A 22,599-nucleotide genomic window follows, 5' to 3' on the forward strand; every position below is an offset into this window, starting at 1 on the left:
CTCATAGGCAGAGAGATTCTTTATGGAGCCCGCAGCGCAGGGCATCATGGGCGCTCCGCTGCTCTGAAAACTCAGGAAGTTAGACTGTGTGGGAGCACGGGCTGATGGTGCTGAGCCTGAGAGACTGCAGCAGGAGCGGGAGAGACTGGCAGAATGGGAGCGGCTCAGGCCAGACCGCCTGGGTGCTGCCTCTCCTGCTCTCCATCAGAGCCATGAAGATCTGCACCCACTGATCTGCTGCAGCCATCACTGCTGTAATGAGGAGGGAGAAGGGAGGGAATGATCAGACAGATCAATTTCATTAACGACCTGCCTTCGGAGCAAGGAGGCACCTGGCAGCAGAGGCTGGCAATTCAAAGGAGGCTGGTGGAAAGGAGTATAGGATGGTACGGCTGTATGTCACTCAAAAGAGCGACAAATACTTTAGCGGGGCACTTGGGGGTTGAGGGGGGGAGATGTCTCCAAAGCCTAGCAAATTTTAGAAGTGCTAATGGAACAACCCCCATCCTCCCCTCCCCCCAACTTACACCTTCCCCTGCAGCACTGGAAACCTAACCGAGACAACACTGCACATGAAAAGCAGGAAGTGAAACTCATTATAAACAAGAGTGAAACAGGTCAGTGTGGTTTCACTGCCCAAGAAGAACGAAGTGAACAAACAAACATCAGTGGTAAAAGGCCAGACGGTGGAACCTGAAAAGGACTTTAAACTTCTAAGATGTGATAATGTCCTACAGGCAGGCCTGCTGACAGCAATTCTGGGCCCCCGGGCAGAACAGTCAATGGGGCACGGCCAGGGCCTCCACATGCCTGCCCGGCTGCCTTCACCGCCACCGGTACCACCACGCACGCCTGGGAGCCCTGCCTGCCCGGGTGATTTAAAAGGGCCCAGGGCTCCCGGCCACCGCTACTGCAGCGGCGGGCCCCTGGGCCCTTTTAAATCGCCTGGGCCCCTGGGAATTGCCCCCTTTGCCCATCCATCTATCGGCGGGCCTGCGATACACAAGATGCCATTTTTGGGGTCAAAATACAACGGTTTTTTAGCCTAAAGATATTGCCATGCAAAACCCCTTCTTCCCAGCAGCCCGACAACTCACTGGTCAAATCCAGATCAGTGCTGTCTAAATGTCAGATACCAAACCCTGCTGCAGCACTTGAGCTCGGTTTGGGTTTAGATGGCAATGGCTCATCCCTGGAGAACTAAACAGGATCTCTCAGTCATTCAGCTGCAACCTACTCTCAGAACCACCCCTGGTAACCACACAGCAGGCCCTGAGCAGATTCTCCCACACCTGCCGTGGCCTTACCAGCTCTTTTGAAGGCAAGCACGGAGCAAAGGCCGAGGGAAACCTAAGGATCACTCTTCATGAACAAGACCTTCCCCGCCGGTAACAGGAGGATGGGGGCTTTCCCTCTCCATGGGATCTTTTTTCGTGGCACCCCTAGGTTTGTGGGGGGGGAACATCAAGCCTTGTTCTGCTCTCTGCTTCTTGAATCCTGGCTTGACTTTAGCGTTCGTTCGGCTGCTCTTTACTTGGCGGCCTGTGGGTTTTGATTTCAGGCTCGCGATCTCTGTCCGCAGCCTTCACTGAAGAGCACTAATACTTCGCTCTTACCTAGAGCTTTTCAGCCACAGCTTTCCATGTGCTTTGCAAAGGGCAAATAGAATTCTTCCCATTTGCACTGAGGCGAAGGCCAGAAAGGACCATTAAAACCCTCCAGTCTGACCTCCTGCATAACGCCAGCCAGGGATTCCCGCAGCAGGCACAGGAACTTGTGGTTGAGTTAGCACTTCTCTTTCAGAACTCCACAGCATGCCTCAGTGAGTTGTTCCACTCGTTAATTACCCTCACTGCTAAAAGCTTATCATATTCCCAGTTTGAATGTTACTGACTTCAACCTCCAGCTGATGGATCTTGTTATGCCTTTGTCAGTAGATTAAAGAGACTTCTAGGATCGATGGTCCCTATGGGGAAACTGAGGAACAGCAGTGCCGAGATGGGGCTCTGAAAAGCAACTATGTACTACTGGCACCTTCCTTCTCAGCAGACCTACTCCCTGCATGGACTGAGCCGTGTTTCCTGAGATGTAAACAGAGTTTTAGCGTCTTTACTCCTACTAGCCCTGTGGAGCCTACAGCAGAAGGAACTGGGCTCTACCCTGGCTTGGGCATCAGCAGCAGAACAAGTTAACTATGTTCCCAGCGCAAAATCCCTTTTTTGGTGACGGAGAACCCAGCTTGACTCTCCGAGCCCCAGGGGGTCGGGGGAGGGGATCTGCAGGCCCAGCAGTTGGAGACACTTTCTTATTGTCAACGGAGCAGATTTGATGCAATGAACATGGTTCCCCACAGTGCTCATCACTGTCACTTTCCCACGCTGGGACTCCCTGTGCTCCAGTATCGGCAATTTAAATGGCTCCCTGGCAACTTCCCATCCGGATAGTGGCTTAAGAGACTTGGCCAATGGGGGCCCAGCCTTTCCCTGCCCGTTCACTCGCACAGGATCACCTCTCAGCGCAAACACCTCCTCTTCCGTCGTTCTTATCATCTGGGCCCCACGCACCACAGGGCTGGGCTTACTGAAAAGCAGAGACAGGCTCTCTCCTCCTGCAGTGCAGGGTGGGCTGGGGATGGGGCACTGGACTGGGAGTCTGAGAACCTAGTTTCTCTTCCCGGCTCTGCTACTGATCCGCTGTGCATCCCTGGGCATGCTCCCTTCCGACAGCAGAAGATAGGCTGGGAAAGCAAATCCCTTGATTAATTCTTTAACAATTAGCAAACGTGGCAGAGAATAACAAACGTGGGTTTAGGGGTTAAGTGCCATGTCTCGGAAGGACAGAAATCCTACTTGCCTGGACTACAACCCGCTACCTTGAAGCATTAATGAGTTTAATACAGATTTCCTTCCCAAACGTCAGCTCTGAAAGCAGCCACGCTGTATCCAGGTACAACAGAACCCTGCCATCAGCCAGGCGCACAGGGAACGTTCATTAGAGACAAATGATTCCAAACAAGCAGTTCAAGAACCAGAGAAATCTCTGATACAGACACAAAGCTCCCTGTCTAGACACACCCACCAGGACCAAGAGACAGATTCTCAAGATAATTCAGGTCTGTTGTGCTCAGCTGCTCTATTGCAGAAGCTGCGCTTCGCTGACAGTAAAATTACACCCGAGAGCCGTTAAACTCCCCACACATCGGATTCCACAGAACCGGTTCCAGTTACTAACTTGCTGGTTTGAGCCAATTCGCCTCCAATCCACCGTAGGACCTGGCATTTCAATACTGTTGACAGACTTGATCCTGCAAGGGGTTCAGAACCCTGGCCCCATTCCAGCAAAGCACTTCTTATCACGGCGTTTGACTCGGAGAACTGCAAGGGAAGCACATGCCTAAGTGCTTTGTTGGAGCGGGACCAGCATTCCGAACAGCGGGCAGGACCGAGCCCTAATTTCCTGGGCTAACGAAGATCCAAAGAGGTTGTATGGGACAGAGTGCAATAATGAATTGCTGAGGGGCTGCAAAGGAAATGGGAGAAAGGCTCAGACGAGATCTGACACACAAGAAGGTTTTTTCCTCCAAGGGGCAGATGCTGTGGAGGAGAAGGGTGTTGCCCCAGTGCACAGAACATGCGAAGGGATGGAGATAAAGCCAGTGCCGGGTGAGAGGAAGGGAAGAGGAAGACAAGAATTGTGAAATAAACTGAACGTGTGCAAGGCATGTATCTGGCCAACACTACACTAGTATCTGAGCGCCTCAGAATCCTTAATGTATTTCTTCTCGCAGCACCCTGGTAAGGCAGGGCAGGGCGATTGCCCCGTGCTACAGCTGGGGAATGAAAGCACAGAGACTGAGTGACTTACCCAAGGTCACCCAGGAAGCCGGCGGCAGAATGAGGATTTGAACCCAGATCTCCCAAGCCTTACGGAAATCAATGACAAGCCAAGGGAGCTGGCCGAGAACAGGGCGGCTGTGCCCAAAGCGTCCAGACCCACCGCCTCAGGAGTAGGACTCACCATTTTCCGTTGCATCTGACAGCTGCTCTCACCAGCTGCTCATTCTTAACAGCTTCAGGAAGCCGTACGCCGGAGACGGTGACAGATCCAGGAGACAGACTGTCACTCTGATGGGCTCGGACTGGCTGTTGCTGACCAAGCCAGGAGCCTCACTCCCCGCGAGTGTGGATAAGATGTTGGGCAAGTGCCAAACCTGGGCTCTTCTACTGCTTGAAGCGAAGCACAAAGTAAAGCGAGGCTCCCGTGCCAAGGCTGAAGAGTGTAAAATCCCCCCTGCTCGGCCCCGCCCGCTGCCCCGCAAGAGAGGAGCGTTCCCAAGGGTGCCGGATCAACTGAAACACCCGAGGTGCTTTAATGGCCGTGCAGAGATTGAAAATACATCTCAGAGAGAACGAACGCTGAGTCCGACGCGATGGCGCCGGTGGGAGCCTGCACAGCCCAGTCCCAGCCTGGGGAATGAACTCCCACAGGGACAAAGAACCATCACAAACCTCCCCCGTTCTGTGCCGAGGGCTGGGTGAACTTCTCCAGCCGGCCTCCTCTGACATCGACATGGCGCAGTGCAGGCATAGTAAATATGTTCCAAAAACCCTCTCATGACAAACCTCTCCACTGCACACACAACTCTCCCCCGGGAAGCTGATGAGAGAACAAACCACCCGGGATCGATACGATCCCCACCGCCGAATGCATGGCTGGAAGGCGCTCAGATACCACTGGTGAGGGCAGGGTAGGAACCTGCCCAGGAGGAGCAGCCAGAGCTTCTAACTTCCGTCCCACGCCTCATCCACACCGCACGGCTACTGCTGAAGGTTGCGTTACTGCAGGTGACCCTGTACAGTCCAAGTTAACTCATCTGTGTGCACCAGTGGAGAAGGCATCAGGCAGGGAGCCAAGAGGCTGGAGTTCTGGGTCAGAGCTGGGAATGGAGGTGCTGTGTTTCCACCCAATGCCCGTGCCTCAGTTTCCCCATCTGTAAAATGGGGCTCGCAATGACCTATTTTGGTAAGCACTTTCAAGATCGATGGACCAAAAGGGGCTTTACGGGGGTACAGCACTGCTATGAGAGCGAATGAATCAGACTGTCAATGGGAATTCCAGGAGGGCTTCATGCTGCCCATTCAAAGCGAGAGAGGAAGGAATTTACTGACTTCCAGTTCTGCGGATCTCAACAGAAAACTGACATGACCCCTCACAGGTTTCAGTCTGACCCACGGCCACCTGGTCAACATCAGCTAAAGTAAATGAGCATATTTATGCCCCCCCCCCCCCCGCAGAGTTTTGAGCTGAACAAACTGCCTTTAGATGTATAAACCCCTCTGACCTATCAAAACCCATACGATTTACCAATTAACTGTATAGACACCCAATACTCCAGCCTGTATGTGCCAGCTTCAAAAGATCCCCCTGTACAATACCAGGCATCAAAGCCCTGCTGGGGTCAACTGCTTGCTCTCTGCAGCCTACGCAAGCCCACAGCTGCTTTTTAATGATCCCTCCTTCCTCCCACGGCTGAGCTAAAATTCTCTTCGAAAAACAGTGGCTGCATGACAAACCTTTCAAACAAAAGGGCTCCTTAAACCCTGCTTGCAGGTGATAAAACCAGAGTGCACCGAGCATCACAGCAGAGAGTTTAAAACAAGATGGTGCAACCATCTCAAAATGTGGTTTGGGGTTTTGTTTCCAGGCATTTCGTGAGCCCTCGTTATCTATGGGGACGGGCAGCAGAACTTGCTAAGCTTCTGGGCATGGCAGACACGAAAGGAGGAGCTCCGCCGTGGACGTTCCTGGACAGTGTCCTACAGAGTGGGAAGGGACAGGCTGACGATGCCTTTGTCCATGCCGCCCTCCCTGGATGGCTCCCACAAGGCCTCGGGATGGGGAGCAAGAGGGGATTGTGTGCTGCATGGGCCCCCTTCCGAGGGGCGAGTCTTTACGCATCACCAGGACAATCTACCAGAACGGCCCGTGCGGCGTCTGTGCCATGCCCAGGTCTGCCCAGGCTCAAGGAGCTGAGGCAGCCAGACACTCCGGGTCTCTGGCATCTGAACCCAAGGGGCAGGTTGAGTACTGGGTGGGAGTCGGCCAGGTGCTGGCTGCAGGAGTCCCTGGGCTAGGTTCCCTGGCCTGTGCTGGGCCGGATGGTCAGAACGGTCCCTTCTGCCCCTGCAAGCGATGAGCGCACAGCCACTCCCAAAGGGGGACAGGCAAGGACCCCCCACTAACAGACCCAATACTCCCCCCACCAGCCAAGCAGGACCGGGAGGATTCCCAGCACTCCCTGCACATCAGCCTGGCCTCAAAGCGGAAGGCCCAGAGTTTGCACCATCCCAGGAGCGCTCTGTGGTTCCAGCGGTGCCCGGCGCTGGGCTAATCCGCTCTGCCCGCCCGGCCGAGGAACCCGCCCGGCCTCGCACCAGGGAAGAGTTCTGAGCCACGGAGAGGACAGTCCACACACGCCTCCCAACTGGGACTTGACAGACTTGAGCAGGGAGGCAGAGTCGTCCCACTGCGCTTCCAGCACAACCATGGGACAGGAGCCCATCAGATCCCTCCCGCTGGTACTCACAGGCCGTCCGCCACCTCACTGCCAGCCTCGCGATAGAGCGGGCTGCCGGGGGAACGACCGATGCCATCGGAGCCCCTCTGGAGCGGCTCAGTTCCCGCACCCAGGTCCCTCATCCCAGCTGGAGAGCTGCCCCCGAGCCTCTAACGAGCAACCCCGGGCACGGGCAACTCTTCCCAGCTGCCCCACCTGCGAGGCCAAGCTCCGAAGAGCTCCACCATCTGCTCTGAGGGGCAGCTCCTGCCGACAGCACGAGCGGGCAGAGCGTGGGGGGCGAGCAGAGCAGGATGGAGGTGCAAGGCCGCTGCACCCTGGGACTGCAATGGGCGCTGCAGAACACAGGGGGGAGATGTGTGAATGTGGGAGCAGGGCTATCCTGGCTTGGCCGGGGAAGAGGATTTCATTTTGCAGGTACAGAACTTAACTCTACAGGACAGTTCTTCACGTGGGTTTGTAGGGTCCCCCCCACTCCATTCACTGCGCAGCACATCTACGAATGGAACTGAGAGTCCCATTCAAAGCCCATGGGATTCTTTGGGTCTAAGGGTGCTGGATCAGGCCCCAGGTGCACAGATTTCAGGACAGAGGAGAGGGAAGGGCTCAGTTTCCTCAGCAGACTGGGACAGAGAAAGCAAAGAACAGATTTGAATGATGGGGAATTCAATGGATGCCGCCCACGGTGTCGGCGGACAGTTGGGAATTTATTTCCTTGTGTTATCTCTGGCGCTCAGCACCTCACACAGTGGCACTAACTTACCATTGACTGAGGTCCAACCACAACTGTAAAGCTCGCGTGCCCCGTGGAGCGTGGCGCCTATCATTGCTTGGCACTAGAGAGAGCTGCTGGAACAAATTGATTAGAGCGACGAGATTCCTGCACAGTATCAGCTCTTTGCCATCAAACATGCAAGTGACTGGCTTCTCCTGACGCGTTCCACAGCCCAGACTGAGCTGCTGCAGATCACGGACAGTGATCGAATAAAAACAATTTAAAAATAAATCAATCACATTTTAGGATTTAAGCTGCAGGATGTTTTCCTTTTTCCGCCGACACTCGGAAAACCCGCAATTTGATTTGGGAGAGGAGAGAACGGAAATCTACTTTCCTTTGCTCCCACAAAGTGGCTGGTTTTTGAAATCAGAGCCGCACTGTTACAAACAGGCAAAGAGCTCCTTTTAATATATATATAGGTTAGGCTTGACACTCAATAAGCTTCTGTATTAAAAAGCCCCAGAGGAAGGTTTTCCAGTGTACAAGGTGGGGGATAGACACACAGCTCCTACTGAAAGGCAGGGCAGGGACACAACTCACTTCCAAATTGGAGTTAACCTCCCAGTAGGGTATCTATCATGTCCCACTTCAGAAGCCTGCTGGCACCCCAATGCATCCATTGAACGGACTCTTTGGGAAGCCGTGTGGCGATCTCAAAATGTCAGGGCTGCTAACGGGCAGTGTCTTGTGGAAGAGCCTAGCAGAGGATGGAAAATCTCGCGGGGCGCATGTGACCAGCAGGTGGTCCTGGCTCACAGCCTGTATCCCTCTGAAAAGGGGAGGCAAGGATGCCGATGCATCCAGGTCAGAGGGCAGCATCTGGACCAGGCCAGTCTGTTCCGCAAGGAAACATTCAAAGGGCTTCTGCTCCATTTACAAGAACCCCGGTGTTCTGGGATTAGGAGGAATCACTAGCGAAATGCAGCAGCTTTAATTAGAGTCCCGGCATTCTCAGAGCCTTGCGCTGGGGTCACGGATCTCCCTGCCAAGGCAGAACCTGGGCGAGCTCCATCTGGCGTGCCGCTCTCAGAAGCAGCCGAATTATGCTGAGGGCTTGGCATGCTGGCAGCCTGCAACCCTGCTATTGAGATCATACAGACGACTTCTTTGCAAGGTTGTCACAGGCCAGAGGAGAGGTGATAGCGCTGACAGATACCATATTTCCACATGAGAGTCACAAGTTGGGCCGCCCTTCAGAGCAGCATCCCAAGAACGAATGTCAGATGCTGCAGGGTAATGTAGAATTCAAAAGGTATCATGGACCCATAGGATATGCCACCGGGATAAACTTGTACTGGTTGCCTTCTTGGGGCTGATCTCCTTGGGTAGGTTACATCAGCAAGGTAGCGATGCTAGAGTTAGGTTTGAGGCAGCCCGTTTGTTATTTGTTTCGCAGAGGCCCCAGCTCAGATCGGGGGCCCACTGTGCCAGGTGCTGCACAGATACATAATGCGAGACAGTCCCTGCCACAGAACGCTTGCAGTCTGAATGGGCCAGACCCACACAGGGTGGGAGGGGAAACCGAGGCACTGAGAGACCCCCCCCCCGCCCCCCAAGAGCACACAGCAGGTCTGTGGCAGGGCTGGAAACAGAACCCAGGTCTCCCAGTCCCGTGCTCTACCCAATGGAGCTCCACAGCATTTCAGGCACCTATAACCTTTAACGGGATGAATTTAAGAATGGGGGGGGGGGGGAATTAACGAACCGTCAAGTCTTGCAGGGGCCGAGATCTGGGAAGCTCTGACTGATTCTCCCGAGGGGAAAGGGTGGAAACCCCCCGGCCTGGGACAGTTGGAACTGGCCTCGAAGATAAGCAATCAAAAGTGCAGTGGGGAGCCTGGCGGAGAAGCACTAAACCACCCAGCAGGCGAGCAGGGTTTTTTCCACCCTAGATCCCAGCCCATGAAGCCTCGTTAAGGGGGTCACACAGCAAGCGCTTCTATCTGGTTCAGGGTGAACGCTGCCCAACTCCCTTCTCGGCTTGCTTGTCGGCTTCCTTGACAGCTTGTTCTGCGCGCCTGACCCCGTGCATTGCTCTGTGGGCCCTCACGAGACCGCGCAGACCGCACTAGGATGCTCAGCTAGCTAGGGACTGTTATGGCCCCCGTCACCTCAGTCTGAGCAGCCAAGTGTCCCAAAAGATTAGCCCCTCAAGTGAGTGCCGAGCTGGGAAAGAAATGGCTGATGAGAGAGTCCAGAGGAGCCTATGGTGCTCACTCGAGTGGCTACCTCTGGACAATTCGCCATCGCGGGCTTTGATTGCAGGCTGCTTCCGCATGCTCTCGTATTGAAATCGCTGAGGACGCGGTAAAAGGCAGTTTTGGACAGGGCCCATTGCCCCGATCCGGCCCCAGATGTCCGACTCAGCATCCAAATGCATCCAGGGGAAAACAGAACGGAGCCCGGTACAGCAGTCCTGGTGGCGAAGGGGATCAGAGCCGGAGCAGAAACTGTTTTTCTCACCTTTGTCGCTTTGACCCACTAACATTTGCGCTCTGATTTTTGCTCTAACTGCTCTGGCTACGCCATTGGGGCAGGTAAATGAACGATACCCCGCCCCCGCAGCCACAGCACCAAAAACCCCTCGGTCTCTCCCCCCGACGGGTGCCTCCTGCCCCCAACACTGGGTGGTGCTGGCAGTGAATTTGTGAGCATTCGCTCGGCATCTTGGGCAAGTAGATCTGTCGCCTACCATAGGAAATACTGGGCAGCCCAGATGGCTAATTGGGGGCCAGCTGTGGTGGTGGCCAAGATGTCTCACTGGGACAGAGACCCCATCAACTCATTTCACACAAACCAAGTGAGCCCAGGGAATAACCCCCCGTCCCTGCTGACTGGCTTGAAATTGGAGATTTAGCAGCTAAGAGACTCCCTACCCCATTACTTGACTCATGCATTGCGGGGATAAAGGAAAAATAAGTACCCGGATCACCAGACGGGCTCACCTGGTCCGTCTAACCTCTGGCACAGAAATGCTACGGTGAGGAATGCTACACCCGAGAGTACTAGATGTTTAGCAATAGCCCCTCGGCAGTCTTATTTCCCCATTCCTGCTCCTTGCTAGAGGTCCCTGTTGGTTTGTTCCTCTGAGAGGAAGGCACTGCCTCTGGGCTCAAACGAACAGCTAACGCCCCAGCTATGGGCTCCTGAAAAAAGCCAGCGTGTGTCTGTGACTGTCCTAGCACGGCTGGGAGCCCTCGCCTGAAAGCCGTCAGCTGTCTGATCTGCTTCTGCTCTAGAGGCAATTTGTACCTGTTTGTCATCGGGAGCATGACTGACACAGCACTGGCAGGAGCGGCAAAGCCCTCTGTTTCTAAGCCACCCGAGTGGAAACCATCAACCACTGGAGTACTGCAGAGAGTCCCATCCTAGTGCGTGACCTGCAATCGAATGGATTAGGCACAGCGTTGCAAGTCTGGACTCCCAGGTTCAAGGCCCCTGACTCGCCATGTGACCTTGAGGGAGTCACTTCATTTCTCTGTACCTCTGTTTCCACCCCCTAAATTAAATGGGGCAGCACGTACTTGGTCAAGTGCTTTGAGATCCATGGTACAGAAGAACTAGTAGGATCACATGCAAGTGTTTGGAAGTACATGGGTAGGTAACTATCCAGTACAGGCAGGATGATGAATGGGATGATCCTATAAAAGTCTCTTCCAGCTCTGAGTGTTGAAAAGCTTTGGTATGTCAGAGAACCTGCCCACAAAGCTGCCTGAGTGGGGCGGAATCCAGCACTGTCTCTCAGAGTCATTCAACCCGAAACAAGTGCAGGTGAGGAGAGGCTGGGACAAGAGGTGGGGCAGGAAAGGATGCACCAACGCAGAACAGGGGAGCGGCAGAATGCAGCCCAGCTGGATTTACACGGCTAACCTGGCAGCTGAGACCTCAAGCGGGAGAAAAGATAGAGGGAAACCTAAGCACCCTGCAACACAGGAGTGAGAACAAAAGGGGTATGGGGGTGGGGGTGTGCCTCCAGTTGACACAAGAGATGAGGGGCTGGAGGGAGAGGGAAACACACCAAGACAAAAGGGAGTTAAGACTCTCAATGTAAGTTGCATTTAGAATAATATATAAAAAAGAATATATGGAGATATACCTATCTTATAGAACTGGAAGGGACCTTGAAAGGTCATCAAGTCCAGCCCCCTGCCTTCACTGTCCCTGACAGTTTCTTTTGTTTTTTGTGTGTGTCCCAGATCCCTAAGTGGCCCTCTCAAGGATTGAACTCACAACCCTGGATTTAGTAGGCCAATGCTCAAACCATTGAGCTATCTCCCCCCCCCCCCCTTAACAATAGAGAGAGAAGATACAGGGGTAAAACCAGTGACATTGACAGAGACTGGGGTGTGATCAGTGACACAGACAACTACACACATGAGTGTGCAAGACTACTCATGTGCACGCAAGTCAGGGTCTGCACGGTCAGCTTCCCCAGGCCTAGCATTTTGCATGTGCATTCTGGTCACTTTTGCAGATTTGGGGCCCAAGAAGGAGGTGAGAGTCCTGGGGGCAGCACAAGCCCCTCGGCCCTACGTCAAAGGTGGGGTCCCAGCTGGAGTCCCCAGTCCAAGGGCCCATCAGGCCACCTCACGGGTGAGCCTTCATGGACAGATCACACGGATGGCCAGATGGGAGCCGAGAACAGATGCAAGTGACCTCCCACCCTCTCCGGGGACCCAGGCCAGGTCTCTCCTGCACAACTGCTCCATGGGGAAGGGAGCTCAGCCTCCTCCCCCAGTTGTTAAAGGGGTAGCACAGGGCGGGGGAGGGGGCGGTGTTGTTCCACTGTCACCCCTCCATCTGCCTGGGGAGGGTGAAAAGGTCATTGGCACAACAGGCCCCCTTGCCAGAGATTGCTACGGTGTGGCACACACACACACACACACACACACACACCATGCGAGCGAGCTCCTGCATGGTGTGGATGGAGCCCTGTACTTTGTCTCTAGGGAGGGGCAGGACTGGACAGCTCCACGACCAATCCCGATGATTCAAGCAGTGCACCACAAATGCAGAATCCACACAAGATGACCCCACAACATTTGGCAAACTAGACACAATCAACTCAGGGCTAAACAGGGATTGGGAATGGCTGAGCCATTACAAACATTGAATCTATCTCCCCTTGTAAGTATTCTCACACTTGCTTCTTATCAAAGTGTCTGTACTTGGCTACCTTGATTATCACTTCAAAAGTTTTTTTTCTCTTACTTAATTGGCCTCTCAGAGTTGGTAAGACAACTGCCACCTGTTCATGCTCTCTGTATGTGTGTATATATATCTCCTCGATATGTTTCACTCAATATGCATCCGAAGAAGTGGGTTGTAGCCCACGAAAGCTTATGCTCTAATAAATTTGTTAGTCTCTAAGGTGCCACAAGTACTCCTGTTCTTTTTGTAAATTCCCTGGGGGTAGGGATTGTGTCTTGCCATGTGCAGGCCCAGCACCCTACCCAATGGGGCCCCAGTCCTGACAGGAGAGCTTTCAGCATCACCACAACAGAGATAATGCCACTAACAAATCTTATTCCCAGAACTGTGCAGATGCCATTAACAAGCTGTGGAACTCATAGCTGCAGGATGTTAGCGGCAAACAGCTCAGGGTTAGATTGTGTCTTGGACACTGTACCCATGCAAGGGAGGTAGAGGGAGAAAGAACCCCCCCCCCCATACCCTTTAAGGGAGACCTGGCTCTTGGGTCCAGGCATGGAAGAGTAAGTATTTACTCACTGCCTAAACCAGATGGGCCAGGAAGGGAAAGGAGCTCTCACTCACTGGCCAAAGCGGCTGAGCCAATCAGGGGAGTGAATGCAGGGTTACTAATTTACTGCCCATCTACTTACAAGCAGGGAAGGAACCATGTAGAGGGGTGTCCGGGAGCCACCCTGCCTCCATGGGCAGTGCCATTTACAGCCCACCCTTTGCTCCAGATCTGTGCCCAAACTCACATCCCGTCCCTTAGTAAATTTCCAGAAGGCAAGGCGTCTGCGGTTAAAAAACCCAGCAGCTAAATGCACTACTTGAAATGAGATCTTGTACTTACTGGACATTTATACACACGTGGGAGGAAAACAAGATCTGCTTGGAAACAGTCCAGCCACTGTCACATATTCCATCACATCAGGGCAGAGGACAGAAACGTTGCCAGGAGAGCCCCAAACTCGGCAGTAACACAGAGGTGGAGGCGAGCACAAGCAGAGGTTTCAGCCAGTGGCGGCTACACATACAAGCAGATAACCCTTCCCCTCTTTAACCCCCAAACTGATTGTCTGTCCCAATGACATTCGGAGGGAGACGGAGGGATATTCGGTGCCACGTGCAGAACTGTTCTATGGTTAGCTAAAGCAGATTGTTTGACTGGCACCAAATGGCACTGGGTTTGCTTTCTAGAGACAGAAAACAGCGCTCTGCGTTGGAAAGTGTACGGAGACTAGCACCACTTCGCTCCGCCGGAGCTGCCAGTCTTTGGCACCCACCATGCTTCCGCTTCAGGATTAAGTCAACCTGGCTATGAGAAATCAGGACGAAACCTAACGCGAGAGGCCGATTATCCCACAGCTGCTGCTGCTGCTGGGTTCTTGCACCTTCCTCAGCAGCATGTGGTGCTGGTCACTGTCCGAGATACTGGGTTAGATGGACCTCAGGTCTGCTCCGGTCTGGCAGTTTCCAGGTTCCTACAAATCAGCTTCTTCCTCAAACACCTGCCCAGTTCCTCCCAGAATATCCCTTATGCAGGAGGTAAACTCCCTCCCTCCCAAAAAAGAAATCCATAAAGCCACCACCTTAGCTCCTTGCAAAAATCCCTCCTTAAGATTCACCTCTGCCGTGCTGAGGAACGAACCCCTATGCAGGCCATGAGCTGTGGCTACTGTTTACTGTGCCGTTTGTTTAACTGTTGTCTTGCCTTCCACCCTCTCTTTGTATCATCCCCCTGCTGCATGTTGTCATAATGCACGACTGAGCTCTTTGGTGCAAGGGTTGTCCTTTCCCTCCATGGCTGTGCAGCTGGGGCCCCGACTGCAGCCTCTAGGGGCTAACAGAATGCATACTAAGAATAATAGTCACCATAGTTTTCATCCTCCTCCTGAGTTTTAGTGGCAAAGACAAAGTGGTGTGTAAAGTTTCAAAGGCACACAATAGGATTCTATTCTTTCAAAAAGAATGAGTTTCCTGATCACCACTTGTGGAATGAGATTAGAAAGTTAAAATCAGCAACGGAATTGGAGGAGAAATGCCTTTTCTACAGGCAGAAACACACTCCCACATCCAGTGACAGACACAAGAGACTCAAGGACGCTCACTATTATTCCCACGTTGATGTGTGGGCAGCGTGCGATAAGTCAGCACACAGGGAGGAGCGCCTACTGCCTACAGTGACTCAGTGAACAGAGCAACATGCTGTCATTGTATGCAAGAACTTGATACTTACGAAGAACACCTACAAAAGATTGTGTTTGTCTTGTGCAGGTTTCCACCCTATGGCCCAACCCTCCAGAATTTTCGCTGCAATTGGGAACAAATTAATGCTAGAATCAGGCTTCACTTCAAAGAGGAAATGTGCGTCAACCCACAATGGCAGAAACTCGCATAGGTTCAACACAATGGGCTTCAACTGCTAATGATACAGAACGCTGGGTGAAATCTAGTTATTGGGCTACAGTAAGTTTCAAACGTTCTCTCTCACCATATTAAAAGTATTTATAGTGCAAAACAACAAAAGGGACAGGAGGGTGAAGAGGGTCAGATTCTGATCTCGGTGTAAATCTGCCCACATTGGGAGTTGCTCCAAGGTTACACCTGGGCCCCCAAGATCAGAACTGGCCCTAAAATCTTGAAAACAGAATTTATCCCTTTCTTGGTAAGAACACAGATGACCCTGTGTCGTGTTTTCTTATTCAACTGTGTTCCTCAAATATTATAAACCCCAAACAAGCATAACACACTAATAAAGTGTGTCATGCCCCCTTCTAGTGGCTAGTCCAATAGAGGATAACTACCTACTATTGCTGTCAGCTGATAGAGTTACTCCTTTAGTTCAAGTGATGGAAACATCTGTGCTGCTGTTCAGAAGGTCACAGGTTCAAACGCTGTTGATGACCCAGGCCAGAAGGAGACAGGTTGTTAGGTGAACAGAGATGAATTTATTTTTCAAAGCATTTTGAAGGAAGCACTACTCCTGTAACTGAAAACTTTCCCCTTGGGATTCCATTTAGACAAATTTAGATTCCATTTAGTCCACAGCCCCAAAAGACCAGTCAGATAGTCGGGAAATAGCCAGAGCAGAGGGACATCTTGGCCACGCCCTCTTTCCTCAGCCACGCTCCCTCTGCTGGGGCTAGAAGGGGAGCACCGAAACTGCCCAACTCGCCCTACAATCGTCCACATGCAAGAGGAATCCTCCGCTGGCCCTTTAAGGAGGGCTGCAGGCTGGAATGGGGCCGAGGAGCTGGTGGACAATGAGATGTAAATCTCAGGTAGTAAAGCAGGGTGCTAAAATCCCCAGGGTTTATTAACCCTTCACTGGCCACTGGTAACAAGCACCACTTGCGCTTCAATGCAGACACATCAAGAGCGAAGTTTTGATCGAAAGAGGCTCTTTCCCACCACGCTGTCCCTGTTTCTCGGCGTTACTGTCCCTTCAGCCTCCAGGGTCGGTCCGGGATTCCACTGGGAGCCTGCGACTGCTGCTTCACTGGCCAGATGAGATGCAGAAGCCGGATCAGCCAGTGAAGGAGTGGGGCAGGGGGTACTGGGAGGCAGAGTGGTCTGGTGGTTAGTGAGCTCATTGGGGCAGGGAAGTCTCAGGACGTGTGTATATAGCACATGACCCAGCAGGGACCCCAGTGACAACTGGCGCCTACAGGCACTGCTGCAATAAATACAGGTCTAGGAAACCCAGATATCCCATGTGACAGCCCCTGCAATTATCATTGGGATGCCCCACACCACCCATAATGCTGTCATGCAATATCTAAAACCCCCCTCAGCAGGGTTTGAACCTCAGGCCTTCAGCAGCACAGCGCAGACATCTGCCACTTGCGCTGAAGCAGTGGCTCCGGTTGCCAGCAGGAGTAGACTTTCATTCGCTCTTTGAACCCGCCACTAGGGGGTGTCACTTTACAATCACGTTACATTCACATCAGAGAGCTGCAATGGGTGCCAACCTAATCAAGTGCTAAACGGCTTCTATCACACAGCGCCCGTGTACCACGCTGATGGCAGGGAAGTCATGTGCCCCTGGAAGGCAGGAACATCTCTGTTTTAAGGGCACATTCTGGGGATCCTTTTGGGTTAGTCATAAGAACGGCAATACTGGGCCAGACCAATGGACCATCTAGCCAGTATCCTGCGTTCTGACAGTGGCCAATGCCAGGTGCCCCAGAGGGAATGAACAGAACAGGGCAACTATCAAGTGATCCAGCCCCTGTTGTCCAATCCCAGATTCTGGCAGTCGTAGGTTTAAGAACACCCAGAGCATGGGATTGCATCCCTGCCCATCTTGGCTAATAGCCACTGATGGACCTATCCTCCATGAACTCATCTAGTTCTTTTTTGAACCCAGTTATACTTTTAGCCTTCACAATATCCCCTGGCAACAAGTTTCACAGGTTGACTGTGCATTGTGTGAAGAAATATTTCCTTATGTCCGTTTTAAACATGCCGCCTATTAGTTCAATGGGTGATGTCTAGTTCTTGTGTTATGTAAAGGGATAAATAACACTTCCTTTTTTCACCTTCTCCACACCAGTCATGATTTCATAGACCTCTATCATATCCCCCCTTAGTCGTCTCTTTTCTAAGCTGAACAGTCCCAGTCTTTTGAATCTCTCCTCATGTGGAAGCTGTTCCAAACCCCTAATCCTTTTTGTTGCCCTTCTCGGTACTGTGATGGGTTCCCTCCACAGCCTAGGACCCCAGAGCTGTACCGTCCTGACCAGTATATGAATTATTACCCTGTCCGCCACTTCTAGAGTGCACGGACTCTTGTTCCTGAGCTGAGATTTCCCCCAAGCACATCACTCAAACCACACTGTCTTAGATAAAATATAAAACAGATTAATTAACGACAGAAAGGTAGATTTTAAGTGATTATAAGGGATAGCAAACGGATCAAAGTAGATTACCTAGCAAATAAACTAAAACTCAATATAAGCCTAATATACTATATAGGATTTGAATTAAGCAGTATCTCACCCTGTTAGATAGTATAAACAATCCACCAAGCTTCCATACACAGGCAGGCTTCCTTCTTCCTTGCCTGGGACCAGCACTTCCCCCAGTTCAGTCTTTGTGTGGGGAGTGAGGCCCTTTGGTGACGTCACTTTCCCCTTTTATAGCTTATTCCATAGGGCGGGAACCCCTTTGTTCCAAGCCAAGCTCCCAGCCCAGTTTGTGGAAAAATACAGGTACCAAAAAGGAGTTCAGTGTCCTGTGATCTAGTCACAAGCCCTTGCATGTCCCGATGAATCATGGCAGCCAGTATCCATAGGCTGGCTGAAGCATCCCCAGGACAGTTCATCGGGTGAAGATAAGCCTTCCCCATGGCCCATTGTCTTCGCTGATGGGCCATTCAACTCGAGTAGACCATTCACAGTGTGCGGCAGAACGGATGTAAAGATTTGGGGGTGTTACCCATGACAAGCACATTTGAAATAAAGATGCAGAGTCAATATTCATAACTCCAGATACAAAAATGAGACATTCATACTAATAGGATAATCATATTAGCAAACCATCACTTTTCCATTGACACCTCACCACACACTCTGTATAAGATGCATCATAATGATGCCATAATCATATCACAGTCAAACCACTCTGATGAATATGGGGTGCAGAGTGTCACAGGTACCTCTTCTAATTCTAAAATATCTTTTGGGGGGATGAGATGACCAGAATTACACAGTATTCAAGGTGTGGGAGTACCATGGACTTATACAGAGGGATTATGATATTTTCTATCATATTACCTATCCCTTTCCTAATGATGCCTAACAGTCTGTTCGCCTTTTTGACTGCCGCTGCACATTGAGCAGATGTTTCCAGAGAACTATGACTACACAATGACTCCAAGATCTTTCTTGAGTGGCAACAGCTAATTTAGACCCCATCATTTTGTATGTATAGTAGGGATTATTTTTTTTCCAATGTGCATTACTTTACATTTATCCACATCGAATTTCATCTGCCATTTTGTTTCCCAGTCACCCAGTTTTGCCAGATCCCTGCATAACTCTTTACAGTCAGCTTTGGACTTAATTGTCTTGAGTAATTTTGTATCGTCTGCAAATTTTGCCACCTCACTGTTTACTCCTTTTTCCAGATCATTTATGACTGGGACCAGTCCCAGGACAGACCCCTGGGGGACACCACTATTTACCTCTCTCCATTCTGAAAACTGACCATTTATTCCTACCTTTTGGTTTTCTTTCAACCAGTTACTGATCCATGAGAGGACCTTCCCTCTTCTCCCATGCCTGCTTACTTTGCTTAAGAGCCGTTGGTGAGGGACCTAGTGAAAGGCTTTCTGTAAATCCAAGTACTCTAGATCACCCTTGTCCACATGCTGGTCGACACCTTGAAAAGAATTCTACTGCTAGCCCTGGTTTCTGCTGCTAGGCTCCGGCCACCTAAAGGAGCTGCTGCCCAGCTGGGAGGATGAAATGGGTCCCCGGCTGGCTGAGTGCGTGCACTCCCCTAATGCCTTCCTACATCTGGCACGTCACATGCTGATACCCCCTCATTCTACGAAGTCATTATGCAGGGGGCATTAAGGAAAGAAAGACGTTCAGAGCACCTGGGGATCACAGAGTCTATACAAATAAAACTACCTTCAAGTAAACACGTTTGCCCTTCTGAACCTCCGTAGGCTGGCGCCGGAAGGGCGGGTCTTACCTTCAGCCACTTGCGTGATGCTGATGACTTTAAGGTTCACGTTTGGAAGCGGAATGGCACAGACGTCCTTCCCCAGCCTTTGAATGGGAGGCAGAAGAAACGTGATTTCGTATTTGTGCAGTATCTTCAGAAACCCTACCTGGAAGGGGGGAAAGAAACGCAGGTTGCAGGGTCACCTTTGCCATCGTATTGAACACTTTGCAGCAACAACACCAACCACAGAAGTAAAATAACAAGGTGCCAATGAGAAAGGAACTGAATCCACGGGAACAAAGCCTAGTTTGAGGGGCAGGCTGGTCATTGTAGTTCTTTGTGTTACCGTAGTCAACTGAGATCAGGGCCTCACTGGGCCAGGTGCTGTACAAATACCTAGTGAGAGATGGTCCCAGCCCTGGAGAGTTTATAAATCTAAATAGGGAAAATGGAGAAGGGAAGGATTATTACTGCCATCACACAGAGGGGAGACTGAGGTACACAGTTACACAGGGCAGAGCAAGAAATAGAAGTCAGATCTACAGACACCCAGTCCAGTGCCTTAACCGTGACACCACCCAAAATAAATGATTAGAACAAGGGACCAGGGAGCCGGAAGCTCCGAGTTTTCATCCCAATTCTTCCACCAACTCAGTATGCCCTTTGTCGCTCCGTGCCTCACTTTCCCCACCTGGAAACTGGAGATGGACGGTTTCACGAATGTGGGCGCAATGCTTTGAGGGTGTCTGACGAACGGCGCTGTACCAGGGCAAAGCATCGCTCGGGGCTTGGGTTGGAGGCCAAAGAAAGAGAACAAGTGTGGGGCACGCGCTTCTCTTTCGGGTCCCAGATCGTTGCAGACGGGCCGCAAAGAAAAGGCAGCTCTCATTGTGCTCGTCAGGCAGAGAGTCTAGTGGGGGTGCAGGGAAAGGCCCCAGGCTGATCTGCTGCTGGGATGGGTTCCTCAGATATCAGGATAATTCTCCACTGATGTTCCCTGGCTGGGGTGGGGGGGTTGCACGGCTGGGAGAGGGAATGTGGGGGTGGGGGTGATACAGCAGGGTGCAGGAGACTTGAAGGGCATGAAAATTGTGGTTCCACTACTAGGAAAGTCACAGCACCCAGGCCCTGATCCAACCCCCTATGTCCCTAAGCACCCTAAGTCAGTGGCATGGCACCAAAAGCAGGGGAGGAGGGCAGAGCTGATCAAGAAGTCCACTTTTTTTTGTTTGACATGAAATTTTCACATGAAAAAAATTCTGGTTTAGTCAAAAAAAAAGTTTCATATTTTTGCCAAAACCCCCTAAAAAACAGTTTTTGGGGTTTTCACAACCAAAAATCAAAATTTTTCTATTTTAAACTGTAAATTTTGGGGGTTTGGTTTTGGTGTTCAAAAACCAGGAACAGAAATCGATTGGTGCTTTCTTAAATAAAAAAATGTTGTTGTTTTAAAAGTGTTTTTTATTTAAATGAAATACTGGTTAATTTAAAAAAAATAAATTTATTTAAAATTAAACTTGAAATTCAAAACCTATGTTAAGGCCTAAACTTATAATAATCTATTAAAATCATTTAAATTAAACACAAAAAAGAAATATTAATCAGTATGTTTGCTGCCAAGTTAAGAAAGTCAAACCACTGATCTGGTGGAAGTCACTGGCTAAGACCCGGAACCACAGTTTGCTGAAGTGCTAAACCAGCTTTTGATAGCAGGAGTCTCTTCTGGGGGTACAGAAAGAATATTTTCTTCACTTCAGTTTGTTCATCCAGTTCAGTTCAATGACTAGTTCATTCAAAGTTAAGAAACCAGTTCAGAGTTGAAAAAGCAGAAAAGTTTGTTTTCCCCTTCCAATCTATGAACCAAAACAAGGTGTTAGGGGATGAGATCTACTAGTTCTAAAATCTTGAAAGACATAACTGAAAACAATCAATTCAATATACTACTTCTACCGATAATACTTCCTATGTTTAATAAATCAGTTTATTTTAAATGCAAACCATGCTTTGATAAAAATTTTTGCTTATGGTACCAGCTCATTTAAGGTAATTTAACTTTAAAAAATTAAATGCTGTTTCTGAGCATTTTAAATTCAATTTGAATGACAATCCAAATAGAGCCTGACCCAATCACAAGCAAATTAATCATCTACTAAATAAGAATGGCATCATTCACCATTTCCTAACATAATAAAATATTAAAAATTAAGAATCTGAATAAATGTAAGTCAAGCTAAATAACTGCTTAAATAAGCAATACATATAGTGTAGTCTCCTGATTAGCAAAAGGAAACACCAAGTTTAGTGTAAAGGTTCCATTTAGTGGCAAATCAACATGTTTTAATGGCTACCAACCAATGAAAAAAAATCAACCTTTCTTTAGGAAAATAACTGAAAAGTACAAATGAAAAACATAGAACCACAGGGTCAGAAGGGACCACAAGGGTCATCTAGTCTAAGCCCTGCCAAGATGCAGGATTTCTTGTGTCTAAACCATCTAAGACAGGTGGCTCCAGCCTCCTTTTGAAAACCTCCAGTGACGGAGCTTCCACAACCCCCCTAGGCATCTGTTCCATTGTCCTACTGTTCTGACAGTGAGGAAGTTTGTCCTGAGATTTAATCTCAGTCTGCGGTGCTGTAGTTTGAACCCATCGCCTCTCGTCCTGCCGTCTGTGGCAAGAGAGAGCCACTTTTCTCCATCTTTTTTATGGCAACCTTTCAAGTGTTTGAAGATTGCTATCACGTCCCCTCTTTTCCAAACGAAACATACCCAGTTCCTTCAGCATTTGCGCATATGGCTTGCATTCCATTCCATCCCATCCCTTTGATCATCTTTGTCACTGACCTCTGGATCCTTTCCAGTTTCTCTCCATCCTTTCTATACATTGGTGACTAAAATTGGACACAGTACTCCAGCTGAGGCCTACCCAGCGCCAAGTAGAGCGGTACTGTCACCTCCTGTGACTTGCAGGCTATGCCTCTGCTAATGCAACCTAAATTGCATTTGTCTTTTTTGCAACAGCACCACATTGCTGACTCATGTTGAGGTTGGGATCCACCACAACTCCCAGATCCTTCTGAGCAGTGCTGCTGCCAAGCCCTAGGTGTAGCACCTTACATTTGTCTTTGCTGATTTTCACTTTGTTGTCTGTAGCTCAGTTCTCCAATTTATCAAAAGCCCTCTGAATTAAAATGTTAAAATAGTTTCCTGCCTGCCAATTAAAATCAGCCATTAAAAATCAATCCGCTCTGCCAAAAAAACAAGATGGGGGTTTGATGAAAACTTGAAACACTAAAGAAAAGCTTTCAACAACAATGATAAAAAATTGCTTTTGTTGAGATTTTTTTCACACCACCAAAAAATAGTTTCCCAACCAGC

The 22,599-nt window shown here is 50.4% G+C and overlaps 1 protein-coding gene across 1 annotated transcript in view; it reads right to left on the minus strand.

Annotated features, from left to right (window-relative positions):
* CUNH20orf27 (chromosome unknown C20orf27 homolog) overlaps window positions 1–22,599 on the minus strand; it is a 119,042-nt gene that overhangs the window by 31,074 nt on the left and 65,369 nt on the right. Inside the window, exon 3 of the mRNA XM_024207034.2 lies at window positions 19,251–19,389. Within this exon, the coding sequence (XP_024062802.1) occupies window positions 19,251–19,389 (139 nt within the window). The remainder of the gene's footprint in view (window positions 1–19,250; window positions 19,390–22,599) is intronic.

This window comes from Terrapene carolina, unplaced genomic scaffold, assembly GCF_002925995.2.
Source record: "Terrapene carolina triunguis isolate 2854851 unplaced genomic scaffold, T_m_triunguis-2.0 Scaffold633, whole genome shotgun sequence".
In the NCBI taxonomy this organism is placed as follows: Eukaryota; Metazoa; Chordata; order Testudines; family Emydidae; genus Terrapene; species Terrapene triunguis.